This window comes from Suillus bovinus (assembly GCF_016758785.1).
Source record: "Suillus bovinus strain UH-Sbo-P2 chromosome Unknown EDB93scaffold_11, whole genome shotgun sequence".
In the NCBI taxonomy this organism is placed as follows: domain Eukaryota; kingdom Fungi; phylum Basidiomycota; class Agaricomycetes; order Boletales; family Suillaceae; genus Suillus; species Suillus bovinus.
Genome location: NW_024542067.1, coordinates 579,365 through 604,914, shown reverse-complemented (window position 1 = coordinate 604,914; position 25,550 = coordinate 579,365). Strand labels below are relative to the sequence as shown.

Below are 25,550 nucleotides of genomic sequence, written 5' to 3'. Positions count from 1 at the left end.
CAGGACCTCTATCTGAGTTGCCAAGAACATTCTCTGGGCTATCAGAATCTTCCAGGCTGTCTGCCTCGGCAGTGCACCTCACCCTTTTTGAAGGGTGTTCATCAGCCTGTTCCTATTTGAGAAACCTGACTAGGACTAGAGTTTGAGACAATGTACCTTGTAGCCTGTAGTATTTGTCCATGGAGCTGCAGTCTGCTGTTGCTTGCCACTGTATATGTGAAGCCACAAAATCTGATGATACCATATATTCACATACCGTTCATCCAATAATCTGAGCAGTTAATGCACCGCCATCCCCATCAGGAACACCACCAATTTCCCATTGTGGATGATCACCTTGGCCGGCAGGCAACATAGCCTTAAGACTGGCTTCAGAAGATAACAATAATGTATGGGCAATTAATGACATGGTGTTGTTCAGCTTGGCCAAGTAATGCTCCATGCTACCAAGATGATCCTAAAAATATTGATAGCTATATGGAGGTAGTGGATTGGAAATAGCAACTGCGGTGTAGAGATTCGCACTATTGCAGGTCTGCAATGCATTATACTTCAGTACATATCACCCAGGTTTGTAGCACCAACTCATAGCATCATTCCCCAGCCTTTTCCCAGCTATTTCCATATCGGTGAAGGTGAGGAATGATAACTATGCCAAAAGGAAGCTAAAGCCTGAGTGGGCTCTACAGCAATGTCTGGATGCGAGAATGTGTCTCGATCCAAAGGACAGCTACTGAGAGAAGTTCTTCTGAAATAAATGGAGGGAAACTTTCATCAACTAGGTGAGTGCATAGGCAGATGCGTGCGTTAGATGCACACGAAGGTGAGGTGTGCATAAGAGAAACATGTTGGTGTGACGCGTTTGACGAAATGCATTGGTGGGGCGCATTGGTGTGATGTGTTGGTGAAGCACGTTGGTGAAGTGTGGATATGCAAAGCATGCGTATGCGAGGCGCGTGCATTACAACAAGGGTTGTAATATGCAGATACGGAGTGTGAGTTTCAGGGACTTAGACCCAGGCCAAGATGCAAGAAGGGAATATATTCTTAAGGCTAGATACTGCCTTTGGTCAGAATACGTAGAGATAAAGGGTGCGTAAAAAGAGAGTCCTGATATTTCCACCGCTCCTTCTTTTAAGATAAAAATTGACTACGTGCAAATATAATAAGCGGCACATGCGAGTGCGGAGCCGAGCCGAGTAATGTAAATCTCAATTTATTGTCAGGGTCTAATGCAACTGCATAATGCATGGGTACGGAATTTGGACCAAAGGTACATCAGCGTGTGAGAATAACTAAGGTACTCACCAGTGAACCAGGGAGGACATGGGCGGACGGACAGTAGAAGTGCGAGGAGCTATAAACAAAGTGCAGATGCGGACGCGTGCACACGTGCAGCATGTTGGAGGCACAGGAAACACACTTGACTGATCCTTTGGATAAGAGCCAGAATATAGGGGAATAGTGATGGTATAGTGCCTTATATCAGACGGTGAGATGCACAAGTCTCTACATCAGGCAACACTTTCCTGCCTTCCTGCACTCGCACATCACTTGCTTTCCCACACTTTCATTGCCCTATCATCCAGGAGCATCCATCCACTGTCCAGCAAGTCTCCCTAGTATGTATTTTTGCTTTTATTCAATATGGCACCATATTAGAGCATGGACCCTGACTTACATACCTTATTACATACATTATCTCACACTTGGCTCACTTAGCGAGACACATATATAGGTCTGCATTTTTCACCCTTTACCACATTACACCACTCCTTACCTTAGTGGAGTTTCCCCATGATGTCCATTGCCAGATTCAGAATTTATTAGCAGCTTTTAGTAGTCATTCATTGAGCCTTCATCCATTGCTCATTACATTTCACATTTTTTGCTATTTTGCATTTTGCGTTCCCATGCACATCGCTCGCTTCACACAGCCACTGCACGACTGTGGATTTATCTTCCTTGCTTTTCCTTGTATCAAATGTGCTTGTCCCTGCAAGCATAGCAGACTAGGCATCACACTGATCACTATATCAGCTTCTTATGTCCCTCCCTTGGATTTATCATTAGACCTAGAGCTGAGTTGATTTACCTTCAGTGGGAGGAGTCTTCCATAGCAATGAAAGGGTCTTTCTAGAGGCAGACCACTGTTGGGTGTAAGATGTCTGGAGGGAGAGGGCCACTTCTGCATCAGGAACGTCCCCCCCAAAACCCAGTAGCTCCTACCAAAGGTCACAAAATAACATGGTTTGGTGAGTCATTGTATTGGTAAGTTGAGGATGATCTTGGTGTGCTCAGGCATACATTCTGTCACCAGTTGCTTGAGTATGGCCAAGTTGGCTATGTAGAACATCATTAGTTCTTGGCGACAGGATGTCAAAGATCTGACAATGCTCTGCAATTCCAGGAAGAATGTGTCTTAATGAGCTCATGTTCAGGCTAATATTTCCAGGAAGATGTTTGGCAGTTATTTGCTAGAGTATGCAAGAAAGTCGTTCTGACGTCCACTATTGCCTCATGCTGGATAGTAGGTAGCAGTGATGATGAGAGTCGATGTCCTCTGGAGCAAAAACCCAATTAATAGCCCAAGTGCTGATACTAGCAATAGATGCTTAAAATTGCCTCAGAACAGCTTCTAAAGGACAAGCCAAGAAATGCAAAGTCAACTTGTCATTACCAGAGTTCCAAGAGGACTTGTTGTAGTCCCCAATGCATGCAAGGTGATGGAAGAGATATATGATGTTTCACTCTCAAAAGCTGGTATCGACGATCTTGGTCCGAATTTCTTCTGAACCTCATTTTAGCATACCTAGAATCTGATGGAATAGGAAGTAAAAGCACTCCTTAAACTCTTGAATCTGTCACAGGTATTCCTCCCATGGCCCCTTGAGCGGAATAGGATTTCCACTGGAATCAATACTGAAGTACTTTTTGTAGAGTTTGTGGTTTGCCATCACAAATTTCAGCAGATTACAGGTGGCCTGCATCTCTGAAGCCAGAATTCCACAGCCTATGGCATGCTCATGAGGCTGGTTAACAACTTCTTCTGGGTTCTTGAGATGCTGTAGCACAGCATCACTGGTATCAAACAGAAGTCAAGTATATAGGTCATCTTTCAGTAGATGCTATAGTACATTTTGGCCATGGAGGTGACCAAAAGTGGTTTCTCATCAAATGTAAAGTCAGGGCCATCAAATGTGGTGAACTGAAGTCGAGGAAGGGTGATATAACCTATGCATAGGGCATAGCACAAGCGTGAATATTGTCTGATAGAGCAAAATGAGGTTCACATGCCAGGTTCCATCCACTGCTTCATGAAACTCATGAATGTTCTACATGTATGATGTATTTAGTGATTGCTCATGTAAGATAGCACTATACCTTCAAAAGTCTTCATGACCTCTGTCAAAATAGAGAACATGATAGCGTAGATTAACTTGGCCAGGTGACTGGAGATCAGATGCGGAGGAACAAAGTGTCCTTGAATATCAATACTGATAGCTATGATAAAGGAATCTATGGGTGAATGAAGAGGACCTCATAAATCATGGTTGGTGGTGGTAGTGAAAATGGACAGGATGATGAAATGATAGGCTTCCATCAGCTCAGTTTTGATAGAGCTTACATCAGTACAGTATTCCCTCAGCGCCTTAGCATGCTGTATCTGAATATTATTTAAAAATATAGGATAGGCAGCCTGATTGTCCAATAAATCCACATCTTTTAAGTCACCTTCTTTCACAGTTTGATCGCCTTCTAGCCATATGGTATCCTCATCTATCTCATCAATGAAGTCCATATCCTCCCAATCCTGAGGAGGGTGCATTACATCATCCTTATCTTTGCCATGATCATCTACCTCTTCCTCAGTATTTTCGTTTATGAGGTGAGGGCCTTCGTCACCTGAGCTCCCTATGGTCACCTCTGTGGATGCTGATTGAGAGGACAGAGCATGCAAAATCATCATGACCAGCTGATCACAATGGAGCCCATAAGTCTTGACGTAATCTTTTTCCTGCGATATTTGAAATGAGCAACTCAATGTTCTATTAGAAATTTTGGATGCTGTATCACCAGAAAAAAAATTTACTATTGAGTCCGCCAGCTAGTGAGAGTGTCTAAGAGGGTAGGTTTGATATCTGAGGTGGTGGAAATGGTGGAAAGATATCTCTTGCCCAACCCCTTAATACAAGCCATGTAATGAATATCCAGTATTTTGACCTTGGAGTTTGATATGGCACATAATCCAGGCACAGAGTATCCTTCAACTGCCTGAGCCCATCCACTAGAGGTCAAGAATAATGAAAGATCACCAATTAAAGTTGAGGCATCACTTTATGCTCCTATTACTGATATCTTACTCATCTGTTATATCAACTGAAAGCCATGGCTCAAGGGCTCAGTTTGGCTTGGCCCACAGCCTAAAGCTAGGCTTTGCACATCATTATTTGTGAACACTTACTCTAGTTTACCTAGGATGCAAGGCCTCTGGGTTACTTGAGTTTTCAGGTACTGGGGTGAAATATACCCTGTGCCATAATATGCTAGTTCAACAAAGTTGGCAACACTTTGGACAAATATACAGGAATGTGAATTGTTTGTCCTGGAGGTAGTGACAAGCATGCCATCCTGCCTGGTGGTGTATCAACACAAAATAAATATGGGGCAGTTGTATAAATACATTATTAAAGTTGGGACAGCATTTAGGCTGCCTGGTGGTGTATTAACACAAAATAAAATTTGAGGCAGTTGTATTAATGCATCATTAAAGCCGGGACAGCATTTTATTCTTTCAAGTCATGCATCAACATGACATTAAATTTGAGACAGTTGCATCAATGCATGATTAAAGTTGGGGCTGCATTTTAGGCCTACTGGTCATGTGTCAACACATCATTAAATTTAAGCCAGTCGTATCAATGCATTATAAAAGTTGGGGCATCATTTGATGCTCTCTAGTCATGCATCAACACATCATTTAAATTTGAGGGCCTCAGGTACATCAATACACACTTAAAGTTGAGGCAGCATTTAGACAGCCTGGTGGTGTGTCAACACAAAATAAAATTTAAGGCTGTCATATCAATGCATTATTAATGTTAATTCTGTTTCTTGCATATGCTGGGCATGCTAGTAGGAAGTGATGCATGATTTCTGTTTGCTCGCATCTGAAGCATTTTGGCAAGGGTGCACAGTTGATTCTTTTGAGATGCTGTTAAGACCATGCTCAAAGGGCAGATTCAAAGGGCTTTGCCTTCAGCTCATGCACTGTGCCCCTTACCCAAGTACTAGCCCTAATTTCTAGGTCGTCGGGAAATGACTACAGACTGTCGGAAACTATACTGTGAAACATCGGATGGAAAGATAAAGACTACCCTAGACAAAGTCTAGTGTAGAAACCAGCCAAGGTAGACCACCCAAAGGTAGAGTTGTAAATGTTTGTCTTGTGTCGGGAATCAATCCCAAAGATACAGAGGGGGACAGAAAATGAAATAGGCAGAGTCTAATTGTTAAGGTTATATGCGACAATGGAGCAAACTAAACAAGTGAATTAAATCTCAGTCTCTTGTCAGTAAGGACAGGACTGAGATGTTCATTCTACAACACCTCTCTTGATTTTGATGCTGCCCCTCCTTTGCATACTTCTGAAAAAGAATTTGCGACCTTGGCTGGGATGAAATGGCACAAGAATCTTACATGGTTCCATTACCCTAAGGTTTGTTATAACAACGGCTTGCAATGTTTGCCTGCCCTCATCTTGACTTCTAGTGCTGGACAGTATGTTCGCAAGAGAGATGATATGCCCACCAAGACAAATGCTATTGGGGTGCTTGTGACTGAACTTCTCCAGTGGTGCGCTAAGCATTCTATCGTGTCAGATAACATATTGTTCGCGCAGTTATCCCATGTCTCCTTGCCAGACGGTTGTTCTCTTTGTCTCAGGGATAATGTGCCTGCCTCTTGGGATTTTCCTGCGTTTTGTTGGTAGCGCCCACCCTTGCAGTGCCCCTCACTTGTTCGATGACAGCAATGATTTGGACTGTGAGCCGTAATCGATAAAATACATTTCACAGAATAGTCGCTACAGTACAAAGTACGAATAAGTAGTAGTTCTTACAAGTCTTTGTTGAATTCCCTGGCAATGGACAGTCCGAACTGTAAACACAACCAAGCATAGACGGTTGAAAGAGTTGGGAACTTGGTGCGTAAGCACTGTTACAATAGTTGTAGCCATCCTAACAATTCATCATCTCATCTTGTTTCACTTCTATTTCGTTTCTTATTGCACCTGAATGTAGAGTATATAAACTGTTATTTCTCTACTCTAATGGTAGTTGATCAATGTTGATCCCTCCCCCAAAAAAATTACAAGCTTAGTTCAGCCAGTTCTCCCTGCTTGATTCTTAAGTCTACCTCAAGTCAACTCAAGTCAACTCGACTCTCGTATGAACGCCATACCTTGGCACAGCATTATCACAGTTTGTCCTGTTCAAGATCGCTTGGAAAGGAACAGCCACCTATGCCTTCAATGAAGTCTTATCAAGGACACAGAATGGCCTTGCCCAAACAACACGATAATCAACCTGACAACAGTCACAGTCTAAAGCCTCAGTTCATGACTCCACAACCTGGACACACTGAAGGACTATTGGCAGTCTCAGCATTTAGCAACAGCTCACAGGGACCATTTGCACCCACACGGAGCTCCGATCATGGGGAGAATGCAGTCGCCATGAATTTGGCTGACTTTGGCTTCCGTTTGCCTAGATTATAAGTTCAGCCTTGGTAGGTCTTCAGCAAGGGTATGCCGCATATATTCTAAAGTTGGTTCTGAACATCATATTATTGTAGAGTCTCAGCATAGCGGTTAAGAAGGAGGACTACAGTCAGTGCATGCACACAATATGTTATCATTTGATGACATTTTTCCAGATCTCGATAGACACAAGCAGTTTACGATGTTTGGAAAGAAACCCTCTCAACATCAAAATTCCCTATCAAAGATGGCTGCAGAAGAAATCAGTTCTCAATCAGGTTTATGTGGCATTGAGAGTGATATAATCACAGAGGATCTGATGTTTTTGACATATCCCCATCTATGAAAGCTTTGTCAATGTACTGGGCTGACAGCGCTGAGTAGAACTTTACAAAAAGATTGTCTGGAGTGATGTTTTACAGCATGGTGTGCACAATAAAGTACTGTGCCTTTGAAAAGAGACGCTGCACCAAAACACATTAGCTATTCTTATTAGTGTGGTTCCCCTTACCTGGATGTGATTTCTTGTTATGGGCTGTAATTGTTCCACTGGATGTAGCCATGTAAGGGCAATGGTGACATTGGTGACCTTGTACAGTGTCAAGCAGCCAAGGTAGTGGGAGGAGAAGGTGCTGTTGGAGGACTATCTTCAGCTAAGGTGATTTCGCAGCCTGAAGTCTATTCCATGTGTTAGTCACTGCGGTGTCAACCACAGACTATTTGATGGATTGTGGGAGAAGCAATCTATGGTTATTAAATATGTGCCCTATGAGATGATCTGCCCAGACCATGAACCAACATCACTCACAGAAAAACAGCTTGAGGTCAGGTTGAAAGCTTATTATTAGAGATATTTTTTTCAGCTGGATGATGCAGCACAAGGAATTGTCACAGTTTACCTCCAGCATCGGTATGTCCATTGATAGGCCGGAAGAAAGTGGTAGTTTAGCACACTGCTACAGGGCTGACCAGTTAGATGTACATCCTACAGTGTCACTAGAAATATTGAATTGGTCAGTTCCAGATGGGGCACTAGCATCCACCCTGTTGTTATCTGCAGTCTGTGAATGAGATGTGAGACTAGAAGTGACCCTAATGTCATGTTGCAATTGACGCCCTGGTACAACCTCAACATTACTATGATGCAGCAGGCTTATTATCGGTGTCACTACTGATGGCTGTGATTATGGTTCTGGTGCTGATGTTGATGTTGATAATGGTATGGCAAAACCTTAAGACCCAGTCTCCTGAGGATCATCATCTTGAGCACCAGACCATTCTATTTCACCCTGAGCCACACTCAATACAAATCCCAGGAATGAGCATCAAAGGCATAAGACTTACAGTATTGTCACCAAAGGTTGTGCTCATATTGGCAGGTTCAAGTTGAGCCAGATTCACACCTACAGACTCTATGCTCTGAAGTAATTCACATTTTAACAGCTGAAATGGTGGAAATAGTTGGCATGTACTGATGAAGGGGAATGAATATGCTCAAAAATTAAATCAATTTCAAACACTTTTGAAGGATATCAATGAATTCACACCTTCACCTGACGCTGCACGGGTGTTTCTTAACTCAGACATGGCACAAGGAGTTCTTCAACGAGACCTTCAGTGCCATGGTATTCAGAGATTTTATGTCATTGTCTATGTATCTACACCAGCCATCTACACTACATGGTATGTACTGTATGATTTTAGATCTTCAAGTATTGTATTAATCAGTTATATATGCAGGGAAGATTGTCATCACACCGTATCAGATTATAACCATGCAAAGTTTAAGAAACTTACTACATTTGCTGAGGCCATAGCATGGATGATCCTAAAGGGGAAGAAACTCAAAGAGGAAGAACAGGTTTACACTACAAGAGCAGCTGTCTTATTAGGTACATGTGGCTACTGCATGTTTGTACTATTTAATTGGAAAACTTCTTAGAGATTCCTCTGAAGCTGACTTCAAACTGTCCTTAACATCACATGGTACTGAGACTATAAGATTGGCTATCTTACAAGGTAAGTACAGCTACTATTTGCTTGTCCTATTAATCGTAAAATTTACCTATCCCGGTCCATTTTTGACTCTAAATCAAGCTTATATGGGCAATCATCAGCCTTAGTTGGTGCTGATTTATCAGTCACACCTAAGGCTCCTCATACATAGAGAATGATGACTGCTGTATCAGTGTCACAAGCTATCAGTGCCCCATCTTGCATCCATCAATTCATTTGAGAGCTTAGTAGAATCACAGGTGCATATTATCAAGCCTCTCCTCATAATGATACTCCACTTTCTTTTTTTGGTGACATGGCTGATGGCTATTTGCAATCCTATGGTTACACTGCTTGTGCCATTCTTTGTATTGCACATGCAATGGAAGTCTCTTAGTCTGGGGAGGACTTTGTTCAAGATATCTCAGGAAGGGGTCTTTTTGTCACTGAAGCACAATGGCTGTGACAGATCATAACTGGTGACAATACCTTCTGATTCACATATTCCTACTTATCACTCTATGTCATTGTTTGAAGTCATGTAGCTATATACATAACTCATGCTAACACGAAAATTTCAGCATTTCTTCACCTCTTTACTCAATGTTTATTTGTTGTTTCACACTATGAAATCCAAAAACTGGCTTGGCTGCTATCATACAAAATTGCAGAAACTCACTACTCAAAAGCCTTAGAAGCCCTGGCACCATCACAGCAAGGATCGCTACAAGCATACCACCAGCAAAAAGGCTGCTCTGGAGGGAAAACATCTAGCTCATTGCATTGCATATGCCGAAGCTCTCAAGAATGCCCACGAGGTTGTGCTAGAGCAGGCAAAACTACTACATAAAAAATTTGGTAGTCATAGTGTTCAGTATTATTACAAAGAGCTTATGCAGCATACTCGCATGGCCACATCATCATGTAGTCTCTCAAGATGGAATGCATTTGTTTGCTGTGAGGTGAAACAGATAAATGAAGGTACATGTGTCTTTACTTGTTTTTGCTTGTCGTGCTCAATGTCTTGTGCATTTACCAGAATGTCCTCCTGGTTCTGCTTGCCTCAAAGCTTCTCAGTACATGAAAGAACTTGCAGCACATTGGAATGATATGTCAAAAGACAAACAAAAGAATGAGACTGTGGATGCTATCAAAGATCTCAAAGACCATTGTGAATCCAAGCAGCTTGCCCAATATAACATGCCTTTGAAAGCTTTTCAAAACTAGTGCTGCCGCGGTCCGGTTCGGTCCGGTTCTTGAGGGTGTTTTGTCGAACCTAGAACCGAACCTTGGGTCCGGTTCAGGCAAGGAGAGCGAACACTGGACCGGACCCTTATGAACGTGTTCGCAAACGTTCGGTTCGAGTTCAGAATGCAATAATATCAATTTCAAAAAAATTTGAGCGCGACATGAAAAAATCGATGAGTAACTACTAACTACACCATATCCACGACAAAGCATTCACGAGCTGCGGCAAACTCAGCTTGAGCCATCGTGGAAATATGGCCCTGACGATACCCACTCTTCAATAGTTGAAGGGCCTCGAAAGTCGATGGCAACAAACAGTTGCGGCGTGAAGTACTGGTGATCCCGCCACTTGAAAAAGCTTGTTTGGATGCAACAGCGGAGCCTTGAATAGCTAAGTAGTCCTTAGCAATGCGAGAGATGGTAGGATATTGAATTGAATGATGCTAAGAACATTTATGTCAACTTGTAAGGAATAATGAATCAAAAAAAACACTCACACCCCACCAAGCTACTACGTTCTCAATGTCCTCGAGCGGGGAAGCCAGGTAGTCCTCAAGTTCTTGACGAGGCCTTCGGCTTGCAGTGTCACTCGCACACGGATTAAGCGTCACATCACTGTGGCCGTACGAGCCTTGGCGTGAAAGAGAGGAAGGGGCCACAACAGCAGGCTCTGCGTCCGGCAAGGAATGTTGGTGATAGTATTTGTCAAAAACAGTCTGCAGGCATTCCATGCCCTTGTTGAAGTCATGGGGCTCCCATTTACTCTTCGCGTACGCAATCTTGTAGTTGGGGTCAAGCACTAGATACAATACATTAGATAGGGCATTATATTAATCAAAAAATTAAAACACTGTACCGAGACAAATGAAATAGACATCGGTTTCATCGATCTTGTGGTACCACTTGCGAAGATTGGCGATGCCAGAGTCAATGGCAGTTGAAAAGTCAACGAACTTCAAAGATGCGGCCATATTTTGCCACGTTTGTTGGAGGAATTCGAGCACCGGGATTGCACGCCATACAGTGGATTCGCGAGTTGCAGAGAACATTTGCTGAGCATTTGCAGGCTCCTGATAATGCAATAGGTTAATAAAAAATTAAATTCATCAATGACGGTGCACACACCTGAAGCACGTCATGCATCAACTCTAACATCTTCCATTCCTCGGCTGAGAGCTTGAATGTGCCATATGACTTGCCCTGCAAGTTCGGAACTTCGTCGCTATCGTCCGCGAGCTGTATAAACCTATTCACACCCTGTCGATAGAGTTAGTATTTTGTAGGGGCAGTAGCGGTGACTAACTGACCTTGCGTAACTTGAGGGTGCGCTCTAACATGCCAAACAGTGAGGCCCATCAAGTGCAAATCCATTTTAAGAGCTCGAGTTTGGGCTCGTTGACCTCGACACAGCACTTTTGGAAGAAGGTGCAGGCTTGGGGAGATTTCCGTACCTGAAAGAAGGGTTCATCAAACAGAGCTAGTTGGACAATGGATACAAACTTACCTGCGTGACAAACGCAAGCGCTTTCCCAACAGTGTCAGCGACCTCAAACTCAGTGGTCTCTTCATATTCATCGTCATCCTCGGTTGCATTCTTGTGGAGAGCACTTGCGGATGTGGGAGCGATGTCCTCGACGAAGTGCTTGGCTGCTAAGTGTAAGGCGTGCTCCATACAACTAAGTAGATGTTAGTAGATATAGAATGACATATTAAATAGACTTACTGCACACGGCGCTTGCTTGCAATCCAGTCCTTACCAGAAGGGTCAATAGTGAATGCGACAGTCTGAATCGCGGTGTCGTTATTGGTGGCATTGTCAGCGGTGAACCATCCAAGCTTGGTGCGAAAGTCGTATTTGTCGATAGTTTCAATGAGAATTCTTGCAATGTTGCTGCCGCTATGATTGCCGTTGATGATTGTGAATGCAAGCTGCTCGCTCTTCAACTCCCACTCCTGAGGTTTCCCATCTGGTGAGTCAATATAATGTGCGGTGACAGAGAGGAAAGGCACGCCCAGTTCAGACGTCCATGAGTCAAAGGTGATGGAGATTTTACTGTCAACGTGCTTGAGCTTCTCTCTGACATGCTGGATGGCCACCTTGGCCTGTTCGAGAATTTCATCACGAGTCTTTGTACGATGGGGGATATCCCTGTCTGAAAGGGAGGGCCGGAGGTATTGGAGTAAGCGGCGAAATGGTCCCTTATCAACGAGTTGGAATGCCTGTGTAATCTTAAGTCTTAAGTCACCATTATCAATCAAAAAACACGATCACGCACCTCATCCTCAGAGACGATTAACTTGACAATATAATCCATCAGCCCAGACTTCGTAAATTCGGGAATCTTAGTTGCAAGGGAGCCATCTAATGTTTGCTGGGCTCCTTTGTCAGATGCTTTACAGGTAGGTGGTATTGCACGATTGTGCATCTTGATGCCTCGCTCATTGCAGCGGTCTCGATAGATTGGGAAGTGGCACTTCGCGTTGCGAGCAATATGTGTGCGCCGAGTCGAAACGCTGCCTTTGAAAAAGGATTGATTGGCCAGTACATTATTAGCTCTAGAATTGACATGAGTACATATCTTTGTCACCAAGCATGCTGCTGACTTCTTTGATACATGCTTAGGTTCCTCCATTGCAGATATTGCAGTGTGCTTCAAGGTATTCTGTATAGTTGGAGTACAAGATAAGCACCTAATCATCTTCTTGTCATATCGGACTGAGCTCTGCACTGTCAGGTCTTGCTAAGCCTCACCTTCAAGAAGTTCTTGATTTCAAGAAATCTATTAGCAAGATGATTTTACAAAAGTTTCATGTCTTTTTTTTGAGACTTTTGTTTGTTTGTGATCTGACTTGGCCAATAGAGGCAGCAGCAGCCCCCACCAAAGTATCACACATGTATTACCAAAACTTCAACACCTACATTACTGCGAAGCTGAGGGTCATCATCAAGAAGTGGCCACTCCAGAAGTTCTGCTGCCCAGGGGACATCAGCTCACGTACTGAGCTCACTGTTTTGAGCCATGCATGAGAGTTGAATGCCACTCGCTTCTGCAAGCTCACAGACAGTGAGTTTAATGAATGGGATAATCAGCATTTTCAGACTGTAATGGATTAGGCAAGAGCAGAGAGAGATGCTGGGATGGAAGTAGATGGTGAAGTACAGAAGAACAGCATAGAAGAATGCAACAATGCACCTCTGCTCAACTCTGTTGATGGTGTACAAGTCTCTACCTCCCTTCCTTGCCAGCAGCAGATATCAGCTCATGTTGTGAATGTCATGACCATGGTGAACGGAAATGGTATTGACATACCGAAGAAGACTCGCAAGGAGCGCCATGATAAAGGTCAGAAGTATGGTCCTCAAAAAAAAAAGAGCCCAGGTCGAGCTGCTACGTTGCAAGGGTCTCCTAATATAGGGTCTTAGTCCATTTACACCATTATTGTGTCTCTTGATTTCTATGTGCTTATTTTGTTGCAAGTATTTACATATGTCTGTGTATTATCTAGCCTTGTCATGATAATGAATAGTATCTTTTTATGCTTAAGTTCTTGCAACTGTGAGAATAGTCGAGCTCATTGTAGGCAACAACAAGTGCAAAGGTTTAGTCATGAGCGGGACGATGATATATCAGCATATATGTATGGCTATGGCTATAGTTAATGTTATAGGAATAGATAGAAAGAAATGAGTGGATCTAGACTTAATTCTGAGATGATATTCGAGCTCATTGTGGACAACGATGAGCACAAAGGTTTGATCAATGATCATAAGTGGGATGCCCAGTTGCCTAAAGAAGAAGGTTATTTCTTGTTGCCAATACAGTAGCAGATATTGCTGGTATCTTATGTTACCATGTTAGAAATATTCAGTGTTATTCAACTAATTACTGGCAGTGTAAGAGATTGATGAAAAGCAAGCTAATTAGTTTGCCATTCCCAGGGGTGTATGGCAGCCCAAATAGGTAAGGTTTATGTGAGGTGCTCTTATGTGAGAAAATAAGCGACGAAAAAGGAAATTAAGGAATGTGTGAATTTACTGCTGCCTTAGGATAAAAAGTAACATAAGCGGAAAAAGCAACCGGTTGTTTTACTGGTGAACCGGGAACTGAACCGGTTCGGTTCCTCTCATTGCCCGAACCTTGGACCGGACTTTGGACAAATTCATATCTTTCGAGTTCGAACCGCGGTTCTGAACTGAACTCGGCCACCACTATCAGTAGCACTGTGGCAGTGACGGGCGCTGTGAGTACAATATATAGGCTATAGCAGGGCAATCAGAGTCCGCACACAATCCACTTATCTCTCATTCCAATATTAAAGTGTTATGGCTCAAGCCAACAAGTGAGTCCATGGTGTCTCGTTCAAAGATCTCTCATGGTCGACTTTCTGTGGAAAGGCCTCAGGAGTTTGAGACCCTGCAGTTGCACGCTGGTCAGGCTCCTGATCCTACCACAAACGCTCGCGCAGTTCCCATCTACGCCTCCACTAGCTTCGTATTTAACGACTTTAAGGTTCGTCACTTTACACCAAGTTTTGTTTTAGGGGCTGAACATCACTTAAATTAGCATGCTGCAGACCTTTGCAGCCTCAAGTCAGTTTCATCCACGATCATACAAGCGAATCCATCCTAATGGAACTTCATGCAGGGCTTCTGGACACATTTATTCTCGTATCGGGAATCCCACTGTCGTACGTAGTTCTTTCATCCATCCTTTTCTACAGCCAAGTTCTTCCTATTCGTCATTAGGAAGTATTTGAGAATCGAATTGCTGCCCTTGAAGGTGGCGCTGCGGCCGTCGCAACGGCCTCCGGTCAATCTGCACAATTCCTTGCTATCTCCACAATAGCCAGTGCAGGTGACAACATCGTCTCGACGTAAGGCCCAGCCTTCCGGTCCAGAACTCAATTCACATCTTGATAACAGATCATATCTCTATGGAGGAGTAAGTGTATCATTTTAGGGAATCGAGGTGTTGTTCTAACTAACACGTTCGCTCGAAGACTTACAGCCAGTTCAAAGGTCCGTTTGTCGGCATCTTACCAGCATCATGACCCTCACAGTGTGCAGTCACCTTCAAAAAGTTTGGTATCGGTGTAAAGTTCGTGGATGGCGATGATCCCGCGCTTTTCGCAGCAGCAATCGATGAGAACACAAAGGCAATCTTCGTCGAGAGCATTGGTAACCCCAAGTACAATGTTGCCCCCATTCCTGAGCTAGCCAAAGTGCGCACACTAATCATTGCCAATCGACCCTTGCTCATGTTAAGCTAACAGGTTGCACACGACAATGGTATCCCCTTGATCGTGGACAATACGTTTGGAATGGGAGGATACCTCATCAGACCCATCGACTTGGGCGCAGACATCGTTTGTGAGCATATATCTCACGTAGGTGATCCGCGGCTTACCTGTATCGTCAATAGTGCACAGTGCAACCAAATGGATCGGAGGTCATGGAACAACAATAGCAGGTGTTGTCGTCGATTCTGGTGCGTTCACTTCACGATCGCTTTCCATCTGTATATCTCATTTCTGTCAGGCAAGTTCGACTGGGCACGCTCGGGCAAATTTCCGTCGTTCACTTCTCCCTCCGAGGGATACCATGGCTTGGTCTTTCACGACACATTTGGTGCCGTCGCTTTCGCTATCAAGCTTCGCGTCGAGCTCCTCCGCGATTTGGGTCCAGCTATGAATCCATTTGCTGCGTTTTTGCTCCTTCAGGGTATTGAAACGCTCAGCTTGAGGGCTCAGAGGCACTCCGAAAACGCTTTGGCGCTTGCTCAGTAATTTTTTATGCACTCATCCACGGGGATACTCTTATTGTTTTTAGGTGGCTGTCAAAACATGAGAAGGTCGCATGGGTCTCCTATCTTGGCCTAGAGTATCACTCCTATCACCAGAGGGCGAAAAAGCTTCTCCGCCCAAATGCCTATGGCGGTGTCCTCAGCTTCGGTGTCAGAGGTCATGCTAGTGTGGCAGGCACGGTCGTCGACAACCTGAAACTAGCTAGTAATCTTGCAAACGTTGGTGATGCCAAGACCCTTGTCATCCACCCTGCATCGACGACACACCAGCAACTCAGTGATGAGGAGCAGCTATCTTCGGGTGTCACGCCTGATCTGATCCGAGTGCGTACCAACGTTTCTGATGAAGATGTTTTCTGACTGATTGTTTGGGCAGGTGTCCGTGGGCATCGAACACATCAATGATATCGTCGCAGACTTTGAGCAGGCTTTGACGCATGTGCCTTGATTTCCAAGGAGGAATGAAATTTGTACTGGTACTATTCCTTACATAGTAGCTAATCGGGCAAGTTCGCCAAAAAAGTTGTATACAATCTCTCACGTCTGCCAAATTCATCGAACGAAACGGTCGTATCATAAAGCACTCAAAAGTGCCATTCTTGGCCCATGTTCACATTACGCAACTCTGCAAGCCGAGCTTGACGAGTCGAACCTTTGAAAAATGAAAAGTCATGGCCTGAGGACAACTTACGTGCTACTGTTTGGGTAAATGCTGTGCGTATGACGTAAAATTCATGTTGGTGACTGGTGAGGTCCCCAAGTAGTGAGCATAGAAGACCATGGTGGCCTTTGGCCCTACTGCCATTTCCCAACCCACTTATTACGTCTCTAGACTTGAAAGTGCAAAACACGATACACTTAGCATATCTGGGCTTGCGTTGGAAGTACAGAACACGATCGTCCACGACGACTTCACAACACGGTGTTGGGACTATTGTCGATTCTGAATTTGGTGACCAGCCAATCGGATATTCCGGTACGCCACATGTCGAACAAATCCAAACTGACCATCTCAAGTTACTGCACGAATACAGACGCCGCGCCAGGCCTAGGTATGTATTCAAATGTAGAACTCGTACGTTCGCGCATCAGCACGATGTGCATTATATTTGTTGTTTCTCTCTTTGGTACGTCACTGGTATCCTCACGAGTAGCTCACTCTCCGCGATACTAGTGACATTTATTAGCATCATCATTTCCTTTACTCTCAAAGCGTCTCACGTTTCTTCAAATACCTCGCATCGTCTTTTTTATTGGAAAACACTTTGGAACAGGTGAGCGATCACTCAGTTTGGGATATCAGCTTCTGAGATTTGAACATTACTAGGCGTCATCCTGTCCACGGCCTTCGTTCATCTCCTCCAAGACTCTTTTGAGGCTTTGAGCAATCCAATTTTACGCTCTCGCTCGAAGATAGGGGATTTTACTGGTCTTATCGTGTACGTCACCCTTTCATTTCTCGCGTCCTCCCTGAAACAAATATATCCGCTCTACAGACTAATCTCGCTATTGGCCATATTCTTGATTGAATGTGCGTATCCATTGCCACAAAATGAGTCCTCAACTGATCAGCTGTCAGATGTATCCACCTCATACGTGGACCGGCTCCAGTCATACAGTTCACCGATTCAATCTCCACAGTCGTCTACTCCAACTGCGTCGACACCTATTTCTACGACACCTTCCCATCGCAACCATACGCCTCAGCCACAAGAAAGCTGTGCTTCCCAATCTGAGCGCACGCATCTTGTATCTTCTCATTCTCATTCCTCCCACAGCCCTCGACGTACACGATCGTTCTCGTATGGGTCTACAAGCCAGCCGCACAGGCACGATTCCTACTTCTTCGAAGGACATCACAGACACGAAGCCAGGTGCTCCCACGATACGCACCACGAACGCGGATTCAAGTTGTCGTCATCATATGGCCCAGAAGACTTCGAACAGGGTGTTGTAAATGACATTGTACATGACCGAGAGCTGCACGTTGAGCATGGGCATTCGCATTCACATACGCTTGATTCTGAAATAAAGGAAGTTCAAGTCGGAAAGAAACGGCAGATTGTCGGCATTCTCGTGAGTATTTACACTTGCTCATAGCCTTCGTGCATTAATTTGCTTTCTAGGTGTTGCAATTAGGCATCATGATACATTCCGTTATCATAGGTCTAACATTAGCGATCACTCAGGGCCCCGAGTTCAGTGCGTAGTTTTATTTGCTTTGCTTGATCGATATCGGATTCAAATTCTGTTTAAGCGTCACTCCTCGTGGCTATCATTTTTCACCAGCTTTTTGAGGGACTATCGCTCGGTATTCGGATAGCATCCCTTCCCTCATCGGACGATGGAGGCACCAAGTATATGGCCATTTTAAGATCTACTCTTATCATGCTCTTTGCATTTACCAACCCTGCAGGCATTGCAATCGGTCTCCTGGCATTCAGGCGGGGTCACGACGTCGGTACGTACCACTGCGATGTCTCATATTCTGTTCTGTTCTGACGCAGCCTCTAAGTGGAGATGCTCCTCATTCAAGGAATCATGTCTGCCATTTCCGCAGGGATGTTGATGTATGCCGCGTGTGTTGAGATGCTTGCGGGAGATTTTGTGATGGACCCAATTTTGTGGCGTAGCGGGCTTTGGAAACAGGCGCTTGCGTTGGTGAGCTTGGGCGCGGGGGTGGTGGCTATGGCACTCGTGGGGACGTGATGTGTCTGGATCCGATTGTTGTCTTATTGGGGGTAGGATACCCTATGTAGGACGTTTCTATCTAGGAAAGTGGGACATCCGTGTCTCTACTGCAAATGCCCCAATGGGGGGGGAGGTGATTTCCATTGGTCCGCCGTTCCCGCCGGCTGATGGTAGTAGTGGTAACATCTTTATCCTGTACAGTTACCTATATGTGGTGTATTTATTGTTCAACACTGTCTGAGCTTGGTTTGATCGTGGGTTGGACAAACTTCGGCGCTTCCCGGGCCGTTCACTCATGGCTGGAACCTAGGCTTGATCTAGGCTATATCATACCTCCCCACTAGCACAACATGCGCGTGGCATCCAAATGCAAGTTGATATCGTGGCTCACCTATACCCGCAAGCTCCGACACAGCTCTGGGTACCGTTCCAGTCGTCCGATATCAGCGCCTCAATCTACAAAAGCACTTCCAGAAAATGACTATCGACCTTACGCACAGAAGACGAAGACCGTCAAATAATCCTCCTGTCCGTAAGAATTGGTGGCTCACTACTCAGACACAGACATAACCTCTCACTGCTTGCATTGACTGACTTTCTCCCTAGGTGGCACCACAAAGACGTGTTGCTAGGAAAGGAAATTACGATGATCAGACTAGACGCCTATTGATATGCGCAGAAGCGTGTGCTTCTGGTCTTGCTTCTACACCCACCCATCCCACCCGCTCTGCATGCCTACCTGGACGATTATCTCACCATGCGATAAAGACTATGACCATCCAATGCGCATGAACATCTTTCGGGTCATGAAAACTGTCTACCGGATCTTGGACTCGCCAAACGAACCGTCTGCAGTCGATGAAGGAAAACACATTGCAACCCTCGGATATGCAGTGTCACAAGACAAGCCAGGACTTCCTGACCAATCGAGTGCTGTTATCCATTTCCGACTCTCCACGCAGTTTGTTACGCACTTTGTTGTCGCGTTCTGTAATCTGCAGATCGTAGACATGGTTCAAAACATGAGCTTTCCTATCCCATGCGAACTTATGCCGGTCATGGCGGACATCTATGAATTCATAGTCGCGAGGTCGACCTCCTGTCGTGGGTTGAACAGCCCAGTTGAGGAGTGTGACCTCGCACGTAGGATATGGAAACAGCTGCAAGCGGAGGTAAAGCTTATTCTACTCATCACATTTGCCATAGTGCGAATTAACATCAACTTTCTGTAGAAGTATCATAAACGCCTTTTACAACAAGAGATTATTAGTGACATAGACATCGCTTGTTTACGACCAGGCTCTCCGCGATGTTCTATATGCGACTCCAATCTTATCCACTGCAATAGCTGTCAGGTTGCATCGTGCGAGTCGGATGACTGTCCGGGATCTTCTGAACCCCCGCTCGCGCGGTGCGGCAGACATCAAAAGGAGGTCTTGTGTTTCCCCTGCCTAGATGAGCAGGGGTGCGAGGCGGAGCTAGAAAAATGCCCCGAGTGTAAATCGTGGTGTTGCACAAGGGACATGTCATCGTGTAGCGGTCATCCCATCGACGTTGAGCTTATTCCTGGCTTACCCGGCAGCAAGACCGGACTTCCTGACCTGATCGGCGCATATGCCAATTCCGCACGCGTTCACCCTCCGAAGCGCGGTTCTTGTATGGAATGCGAGCTGCCCGGATGGCGGAGTTGCAACAGCACGCAGTGTTGGTCTCAAACGATTTGCCCAGAATGCGCAGGCGGTGGTGTGACATGTATGTGTCAGGAAGTATGGGTATGCGACCCCTGTGCAGAACATAGTCCAGGGGTCTTCATTCGCTGTCCGCGCTGCAACCGGCCGTTCTGCTGCTCTTGCTCGTATATCGATGAATGTCCAGAATGTCACCGCACGAACCTCTGCTATGACTGCGCCGAAGAAGAGTCAGATGTGGACGGCGGGATCATGGCGGAACTTCCTAGATTTGTCGCGTCGTGTGGAAGTTGTCAGGCTAAGATATGCGATCGCTGCGTGTCGCATGCGGCTTTTTTGTGTGCGGGGTGCTTGCAGCGGCTTTGCCCGTCGTGCCGCAGGTCGCTGTGTGATGATTGTAAACTGTGGCTTGCGAGTGACGATGAGGATGGTGGAACTAGTGGTGCTGACCTTAACGTTTAGTACCCCACTTGTAATTTAGTGATTTTTGAGCACGTGACCTTGACGCGCACTCTACCTTCTATTCACGTGCTTTGTTGCCTGTCCATGTCATCCGCCACCCGACCTTTAGGATTTCGAGAAACCAAGGAGTATTATTATGACTGACGACATCGTCCTCATGCCAGCGTTCTTGATAGAGCAGCCAAGACGGATTGCAGAGATAACCGTCTCAGCTATGCTGGCCGCGGCTGGAATGGTCGTATTTGAGGTCCCGCAGGCGCTCTTCAAACTTCTGGGAAAGATTTCCTTGTATTCATTTGTCTTAACTTTCCACCTAGCCTTCGTGATCTATCACAGCACCAAACCAACGAATGAAGACGCAAAAGGATCTCAGAAACATGGGGACTCAAGAGTGTCAACTCGCGATTATCGTTTCTCATCAATCAGGCTCCTGAATGGCGTTCTTAGCGGACTCGTCTTTCCCAACGAGGGAGGCACCCCTTTTATCGCTAATATTTCCCGTCGACGTTCGAGAAGTCCGACTACTTCCGAGATTGCGAAGCACTCTTCGAGCAACACCTCTGTAGCAACGCTTGTCGAAGTAAGTCTTATTGACATACGAGTAGTTAATGAGGCTAAGTCTAACCTAAAAGCAGACTGACCCATCGAACGACACCACAGATGCCTACCCGACAACGCCAGTCCCCAGCAGAAAGCATGGCACCATTTTTCCCGATAGTGAATGGGCCACCATGAATGCCACGCAGATTCGCAGGATTCGCAGGGCCGTAAAGCGTGTTAAATACAAGGCAGAAAAAGGGCCGCCACCTAGCAGCAAGAAATCGAAGACAGACAAAGAAATTGTTGTGGAAAATGACCGAGGACACGAACAGGAAATCAGCGAGAAACAAGACAGTGCCAAGGAAAGCTTGATGAAGGACGATAAGGAAGATGACCAGGAATCTGTCAAGGATAATCACAACGATGGTGTCAAGGAAGATGGCCAGGAATCTGTCAAGGAGAATTACAAGGACAGTGTGAAGGAAGACGACACAGAGGACGATGACGAAGGCCTCGAAGGCCTCATGGATCACGTTTTCGTGTACGACAAAGAAGGTGTGGAGGAGAAAACCATGAAAAAAGATGACGAATGCATCAAGGAAGGTGCCGCGGTAGGCGACAACGAACTCACAGAGGACGACAATAGAGGCATCGAGGAACAATTCGTTGGAGGGAACGAAGACGTGAAAGAAAATGTCACAGAAGACGACAACGTCCGCTTGGAGGAAGATTTCATGGAAGACCACGAGGGCAGCGAAGAACACGTCACGAAGGTCGACAACGAAGGAGTCGAGGACAATGATGCGGTATACGACAGCGCAATCGTCGAGGAAACGTTCACGGTCGGCGACAACGAAGGTGTTCATGAAGGCGTCAAAGAATGCGAGTACGAACGCGTTGAAGATAATGTCCCGGAAGAGCCCAACGAGGTCGTCATTAATGGAGATGACAACGAAGGCCACACGAAAACTGCGGCAGATGGTGCAAGCAGATCTACACCTCCAACACACCACCATAATCTCCGTCAGCAGGACGACGTCATAATGATTCCCTCGCTTATCAAGGGCTGGCCCCCGGTCTTGCTATCAGAATCCATCATCGATAGGCTGGACCCTATCGATTGCAAGATCATGCAGTTGGAATGCGAGTATCACCTGTTTCGCAAGAAACTGCACAACGACCGCTTAAACGCAATGGAGGGAGTCCCGATAGAGAGTACAAGACCACATCGGTACCCCTCGAACTTGCTGGAGAAGATACGATCGAAGAAGTAGATCTGCCTTGATGCACATTTATTTGCGAAATGTATTTTGTGACTGATGTTGATGTATTGTTAATATTTTCCTTCTTTCTCTGATCGAGCCTGTACAAGTAGTCCCAGGGAGAGCTGTCTTCAAAATTGCCCTTCTGTCGGCACATTCGCCGTCGGGATATCTAAAAAAGGACTTCCTGCTCAACCTCTGAATATCGCAACTTGAAAGAATCGTTGCCAGCAAACAATCACATGAAGGATCTCGATCATGCCCAAGTGGGCACCCTCCTTCCACGAACAACCCCAACGAGCACTTCTTCACCCTTCAAGGCCGGTACCGAGCTAATGCAAGACCGTGATGGTTTAGTCGTCCCGTGAAGCCTTAATCATCGTTATCCTTCAGGCATGCCCAGTTATCGTCCCTCTGGAACCATACCATTCCTTTGGGAAGGATGATGGTCTGTAGGGTTGGGCACGCTCTGCTCCATGCTTCCGCGACGCTCTTTTCATCGTTGAAGGAAGCAGGTACACCTGGCGCCATGAACGTGATGTATCTCAGGGCCTTGAACTGCGCGAGACTCGAGCCAATCTCGAGTAGAATTTCCTGTAAGCAATAAGCAAACGAAAGAGACAAAACCATGCATGAGATGAAGAACTAACATGGGTGTAATGGGTCATGAGAACCACAAGATGGAAAGCCTCAAGATAAGGTAGCCGGTCTGCGATGAGGGGAAGGAGTGAGACGGGAGGGTCATTGTCGAAGCTCATGACAGTGAGCCTCTTTATTGCTGTAGCTGATAATAATAGCGTGTCGAGGGACGTACAGACGTCCCTGGAGTAAAGCGACATGGAAACACTCTCCACAGGTCTCCCTCTCAAGACCTCTCCGATAATGCTGGGGTAAGACAGAACGGTCCTAAAATGCCCCAGCTTCGGAAGTGCATGAGGTTCCAGCACAAAGTCATACTCCTCATTGAACCCTCTCAGACAGAGCTCTGTTATCTTCGGTTGCATAGCTAGAAATTTCGCCAGCGAGCGGTCGCACCGCATGGATGAGGTGAAGGTCGTAAGCGAGAAGGAACACCCCTGGAATATCCATGCGATATCAGCAGTGTTGTCTGTCTGTGAGAAGTTGAGGATAAGCGTCGTGAGCGATTTGAGTTGCCGGAGCGCGCGGTTTAAGAGGCGGAGGATGTTGGCAGTGATGAGGTTGCTGGCAAAGTCGAGATCAATAGAACGGACATGTCGAGAATAGGTGGCATTAAAAGCAAGGGTCCTTATGAGCTTCAAGGCTTTGACTGATGACGTTTCTGATATGTTACGGTAGACCACACGAAATGCGGTATTGTGGAATACGGAGTTGGTGCTAAGGACTGGGACGAGTTCACTACATTCCAGGTGATTGAAGATGAGCTCAAGGATCTCGACAGGTAATACGGAGGATATCGAGTGAACGCTGTCCATGATCAGGACTCCCTTGTTTTTTTAAGTCGATTGGTTGATGAGGTAAAAGATACTCAGTCACAGTATGATTATTATAGTATCACGGCCACATCGGGTTTTCTCCACTTCGCAAATTAACCTTTATATATTGATTATTGCACGTCTAGGGGGTATTGAATAGATGCAATCATGCAAATACGTCCATATTATCATCGTATCCAAATCCATAACCCAGTCACTGAACTTTGACAGTCTTTGGGGCAGGCATGCTCCCCTCAGCAATAGCTTCTGCGCGTTGACCCTCGGCCTCAATCTCTGCAATAAGATTGCGTTCAGCTTCTTCACGCTCGGATTGGCTCTTGTTCTTCATTGCTTCCTTTTGAGCAGTGATGCGCGCACGATACTCGCGGTATTTGTTATCAGTACCAAAAATGCGGTCGCACCACCGGAAAGAAGTGGAGAAGTTGTTCGTAAAGGCCATGTGGTGGAAATCATGATGCTCAGCACCCGACCAGAAGGGGATGATGTGTTGCAACGACCAAGGGAAGTCTATGGGAAAACACGTTAGCACTGACGATCGGCTACTATGAATAGCTACCAACCGTAGCCACTGTGAGCATCAATAGCTTGGAAGAGACGAAGGGTAATCCAAATATAGACCGTGAAAATGTGCAAGTTACGAGTGTACCAGCAGTACAAGATGGGTCCAGCAATGGTGCCGGTGCCAAGAATGAAGACTTCAGCAGGATGGGCATATTCAGCAGCAAGGCCGAAAGGTGCTGAATACTTGTGATGAATCTTGTGAATATGCTTGTACAATACGCCAATGTGAAGTGCCTGGTGGGCTGTAACAATACTTTATCGTTAAGGAGAGCAACGACATCTCAGGATTCACGCACCAAAGTAGTGGAACATATCTTCAAAGACAAAGAAAATAGCGATTTGCGGGAACATGGTCGTCCATGAAGGGAAGGGAACCTGCCAAGTACTCATACCAAAATTCTCTGCCATAGGGTGGAATAACCATATCTTACGAAGAAAGAATTAGTTTCGAACGTCAGACTGTCAGAAAATAGGCTCACAGCTGGAAGTTCAATGGTGAAATGCGAGAACAACACCATTTTCGTACACTCCCACTGCTCTTTGGGAGTGGGGACCTTGTTAGGCTGGAGCTTCCAACGTCGGAAATATGGTATAGCGTCGATGATAATCCAAGGAATAGAACGACCAAAGTATACAAACTGAAAACATTGAGCAAAAGTTCATGAACTCCGAATAATAAAACATACTTCGTGAAGCAAGAAACTCATGAGGCCCGTTGCAATAATGGGGTTGTCGATCCAGATGTACCAAGCAGCCCACATCTGCTCAAGCCAACTAAGTTTCGTGAAGTCAATGTTTGCATAGAGCTGCTGAGTAGTAGTCTGGGCAACAGCGGCGACAGTCGTCGCGTTGAAAGTCATGATGGTCGAACGCAAGAAAAGACGGATACTCGAACTCGAGCAACTACGCGAGTTTTTGAAGGAAAACAAGTGAAAGTGAAAATAACTGTTTGAAGAGAACCACACCACTTTGGGCGCATTAATTTATGGCGTGAGCCGTCGGACAACAAACTTAACCAATCACAACCGGCTTACATAACCCGTAGCCCATATTCATTCCCATCA

General features: G+C 45.5%; 7 protein-coding genes across 7 annotated transcripts; 3 read left to right on the top strand and 4 right to left on the bottom strand.

Annotated features, from left to right (window-relative positions):
* Window positions 1-2,864: 2,864 nt before the first annotated feature.
* Window positions 2,865-4,626, bottom strand: EDB93DRAFT_1101917 (uncharacterized protein; the record flags this gene model as incomplete). The annotated part of the gene is made up of 6 exons (XM_041447153.1): window positions 2,865-3,081; window positions 3,138-3,234; window positions 3,385-3,519; window positions 3,736-4,018; window positions 4,225-4,288; window positions 4,466-4,626. The coding sequence occupies 6 exons, from the start codon at window positions 4,624-4,626 to the stop codon at window positions 2,865-2,867; spliced, it is 957 nt and encodes a 318-aa protein (XP_041310506.1).
* Window positions 4,627-14,125: 9,499 nt separating this feature from the next.
* EDB93DRAFT_1326703 (Cys/Met metabolism PLP-dependent enzyme-domain-containing protein) lies at window positions 14,126-16,408 on the top strand. The gene is made up of 13 exons (XM_041455068.1): window positions 14,126-14,344; window positions 14,400-14,514; window positions 14,569-14,594; window positions 14,650-14,692; window positions 14,751-14,878; window positions 14,928-14,946; window positions 15,005-15,023; window positions 15,072-15,226; window positions 15,278-15,374; window positions 15,427-15,492; window positions 15,543-15,786; window positions 15,834-16,131; window positions 16,184-16,408. Exons 1-13 carry the CDS (start codon window positions 14,328-14,330, stop codon window positions 16,253-16,255), a joined length of 1,299 nt encoding a protein of 432 aa, XP_041310505.1. The 5' UTR covers window positions 14,126-14,327; the 3' UTR covers window positions 16,256-16,408.
* Window positions 16,409-16,552: 144 nt separating this feature from the next.
* On the top strand, window positions 16,553-18,736 carry EDB93DRAFT_1130304 (zinc iron permease). The gene is made up of 9 exons (XM_041448913.1): window positions 16,553-16,783; window positions 16,842-16,934; window positions 16,995-17,081; window positions 17,135-17,246; window positions 17,304-17,338; window positions 17,387-17,883; window positions 17,934-18,009; window positions 18,065-18,268; window positions 18,323-18,736. Exons 2-9 carry the CDS (start codon window positions 16,862-16,864, stop codon window positions 18,514-18,516), a joined length of 1,278 nt encoding a protein of 425 aa, XP_041310504.1. The 5' UTR covers window positions 16,553-16,783; window positions 16,842-16,861; the 3' UTR covers window positions 18,517-18,736.
* A 106-nt stretch (window positions 18,737-18,842) lies between these two features.
* On the top strand, window positions 18,843-20,731 carry EDB93DRAFT_1335787 (uncharacterized protein). Its single transcript, XM_041455314.1, has 2 exons — window positions 18,843-19,670; window positions 19,731-20,731. The coding sequence occupies exons 1-2, from the start codon at window positions 19,170-19,172 to the stop codon at window positions 20,646-20,648; spliced, it is 1,419 nt and encodes a 472-aa protein (XP_041310503.1). The 5' UTR covers window positions 18,843-19,169; the 3' UTR covers window positions 20,649-20,731.
* Window positions 20,732-20,961: 230 nt separating this feature from the next.
* Window positions 20,962-22,513, bottom strand: EDB93DRAFT_102546 (uncharacterized protein). Its single transcript, XM_041444536.1, has 2 exons — window positions 21,274-22,513; window positions 20,962-21,208 (listed from the first exon to the last, which is right to left on the bottom strand). Exons 1-2 carry the CDS (start codon window positions 22,202-22,204, stop codon window positions 21,054-21,056), a joined length of 1,086 nt encoding a protein of 361 aa, XP_041310502.1. The 5' UTR covers window positions 22,205-22,513; the 3' UTR covers window positions 20,962-21,053.
* A 309-nt stretch (window positions 22,514-22,822) lies between these two features.
* On the bottom strand, window positions 22,823-23,904 carry EDB93DRAFT_1080514 (uncharacterized protein; the record flags this gene model as incomplete). Its single annotated transcript, XM_041445539.1, has 2 exons — window positions 22,823-23,044; window positions 23,101-23,904. 2 exons carry the CDS (start codon window positions 23,902-23,904, stop codon window positions 22,823-22,825), a joined length of 1,026 nt encoding a protein of 341 aa, XP_041310501.1.
* A 55-nt stretch (window positions 23,905-23,959) lies between these two features.
* On the bottom strand, window positions 23,960-25,446 carry EDB93DRAFT_1130298 (uncharacterized protein). The gene is made up of 5 exons (XM_041448912.1): window positions 25,173-25,446; window positions 24,966-25,124; window positions 24,783-24,912; window positions 24,486-24,728; window positions 23,960-24,432 (listed from the first exon to the last, which is right to left on the bottom strand). Exons 1-5 carry the CDS (start codon window positions 25,344-25,346, stop codon window positions 24,119-24,121), a joined length of 1,020 nt encoding a protein of 339 aa, XP_041310500.1. The 5' UTR covers window positions 25,347-25,446; the 3' UTR covers window positions 23,960-24,118.
* Between the last annotated feature and the right edge of the window lie 104 nt (window positions 25,447-25,550).

Coding starts and splice junctions, on each gene's coding strand:
- EDB93DRAFT_1130304 (XM_041448913.1), top strand. CDS start 16,862: ATGTATTCAAATGTAGAACTCGTACGTTCGCGCATCAGCACGATGTGC. Junction 17,339..17,386: donor GGCCATATTCTTGATTGAAT/GTGCGTATCCAT, acceptor ATCAGCTGTCAG/ATGTATCCACCTCATACGTG. Junction 17,884..17,933: donor GGCAGATTGTCGGCATTCTC/GTGAGTATTTAC, acceptor TTTGCTTTCTAG/GTGTTGCAATTAGGCATCAT.
- EDB93DRAFT_1335787 (XM_041455314.1), top strand. CDS start 19,170: ATGCGCAGAAGCGTGTGCTTCTGGTCTTGCTTCTACACCCACCCATCC. Junction 19,671..19,730: donor GGAAACAGCTGCAAGCGGAG/GTAAAGCTTATT, acceptor AACTTTCTGTAG/AAGTATCATAAACGCCTTTT.
- EDB93DRAFT_1130298 (XM_041448912.1), bottom strand. CDS start 25,346: ATGACTTTCAACGCGACGACTGTCGCCGCTGTTGCCCAGACTACTACT. Junction 25,125..25,172: donor TGAGTTTCTTGCTTCACGAA/GTATGTTTTATT, acceptor CAATGTTTTCAG/TTTGTATACTTTGGTCGTTC. Junction 24,729..24,782: donor AGATATGTTCCACTACTTTG/GTGCGTGAATCC, acceptor GTATTGTTACAG/CCCACCAGGCACTTCACATT.
- EDB93DRAFT_102546 (XM_041444536.1), bottom strand. CDS start 22,204: ATGGTGGTGTGTTGGAGGTGTAGATCTGCTTGCACCATCTGCCGCAGT. Junction 21,209..21,273: donor ATGGGTCAGTCTGCTTTTAG/GTTAGACTTAGC, acceptor GCGTTGCTACAG/AGGTGTTGCTCGAAGAGTGC.
- EDB93DRAFT_1326703 (XM_041455068.1), top strand. Junction 14,515..14,568: donor TCGTATTTAACGACTTTAAG/GTTCGTCACTTT, acceptor CACTTAAATTAG/CATGCTGCAGACCTTTGCAG. Junction 15,227..15,277: donor CCATTCCTGAGCTAGCCAAA/GTGCGCACACTA, acceptor TTAAGCTAACAG/GTTGCACACGACAATGGTAT.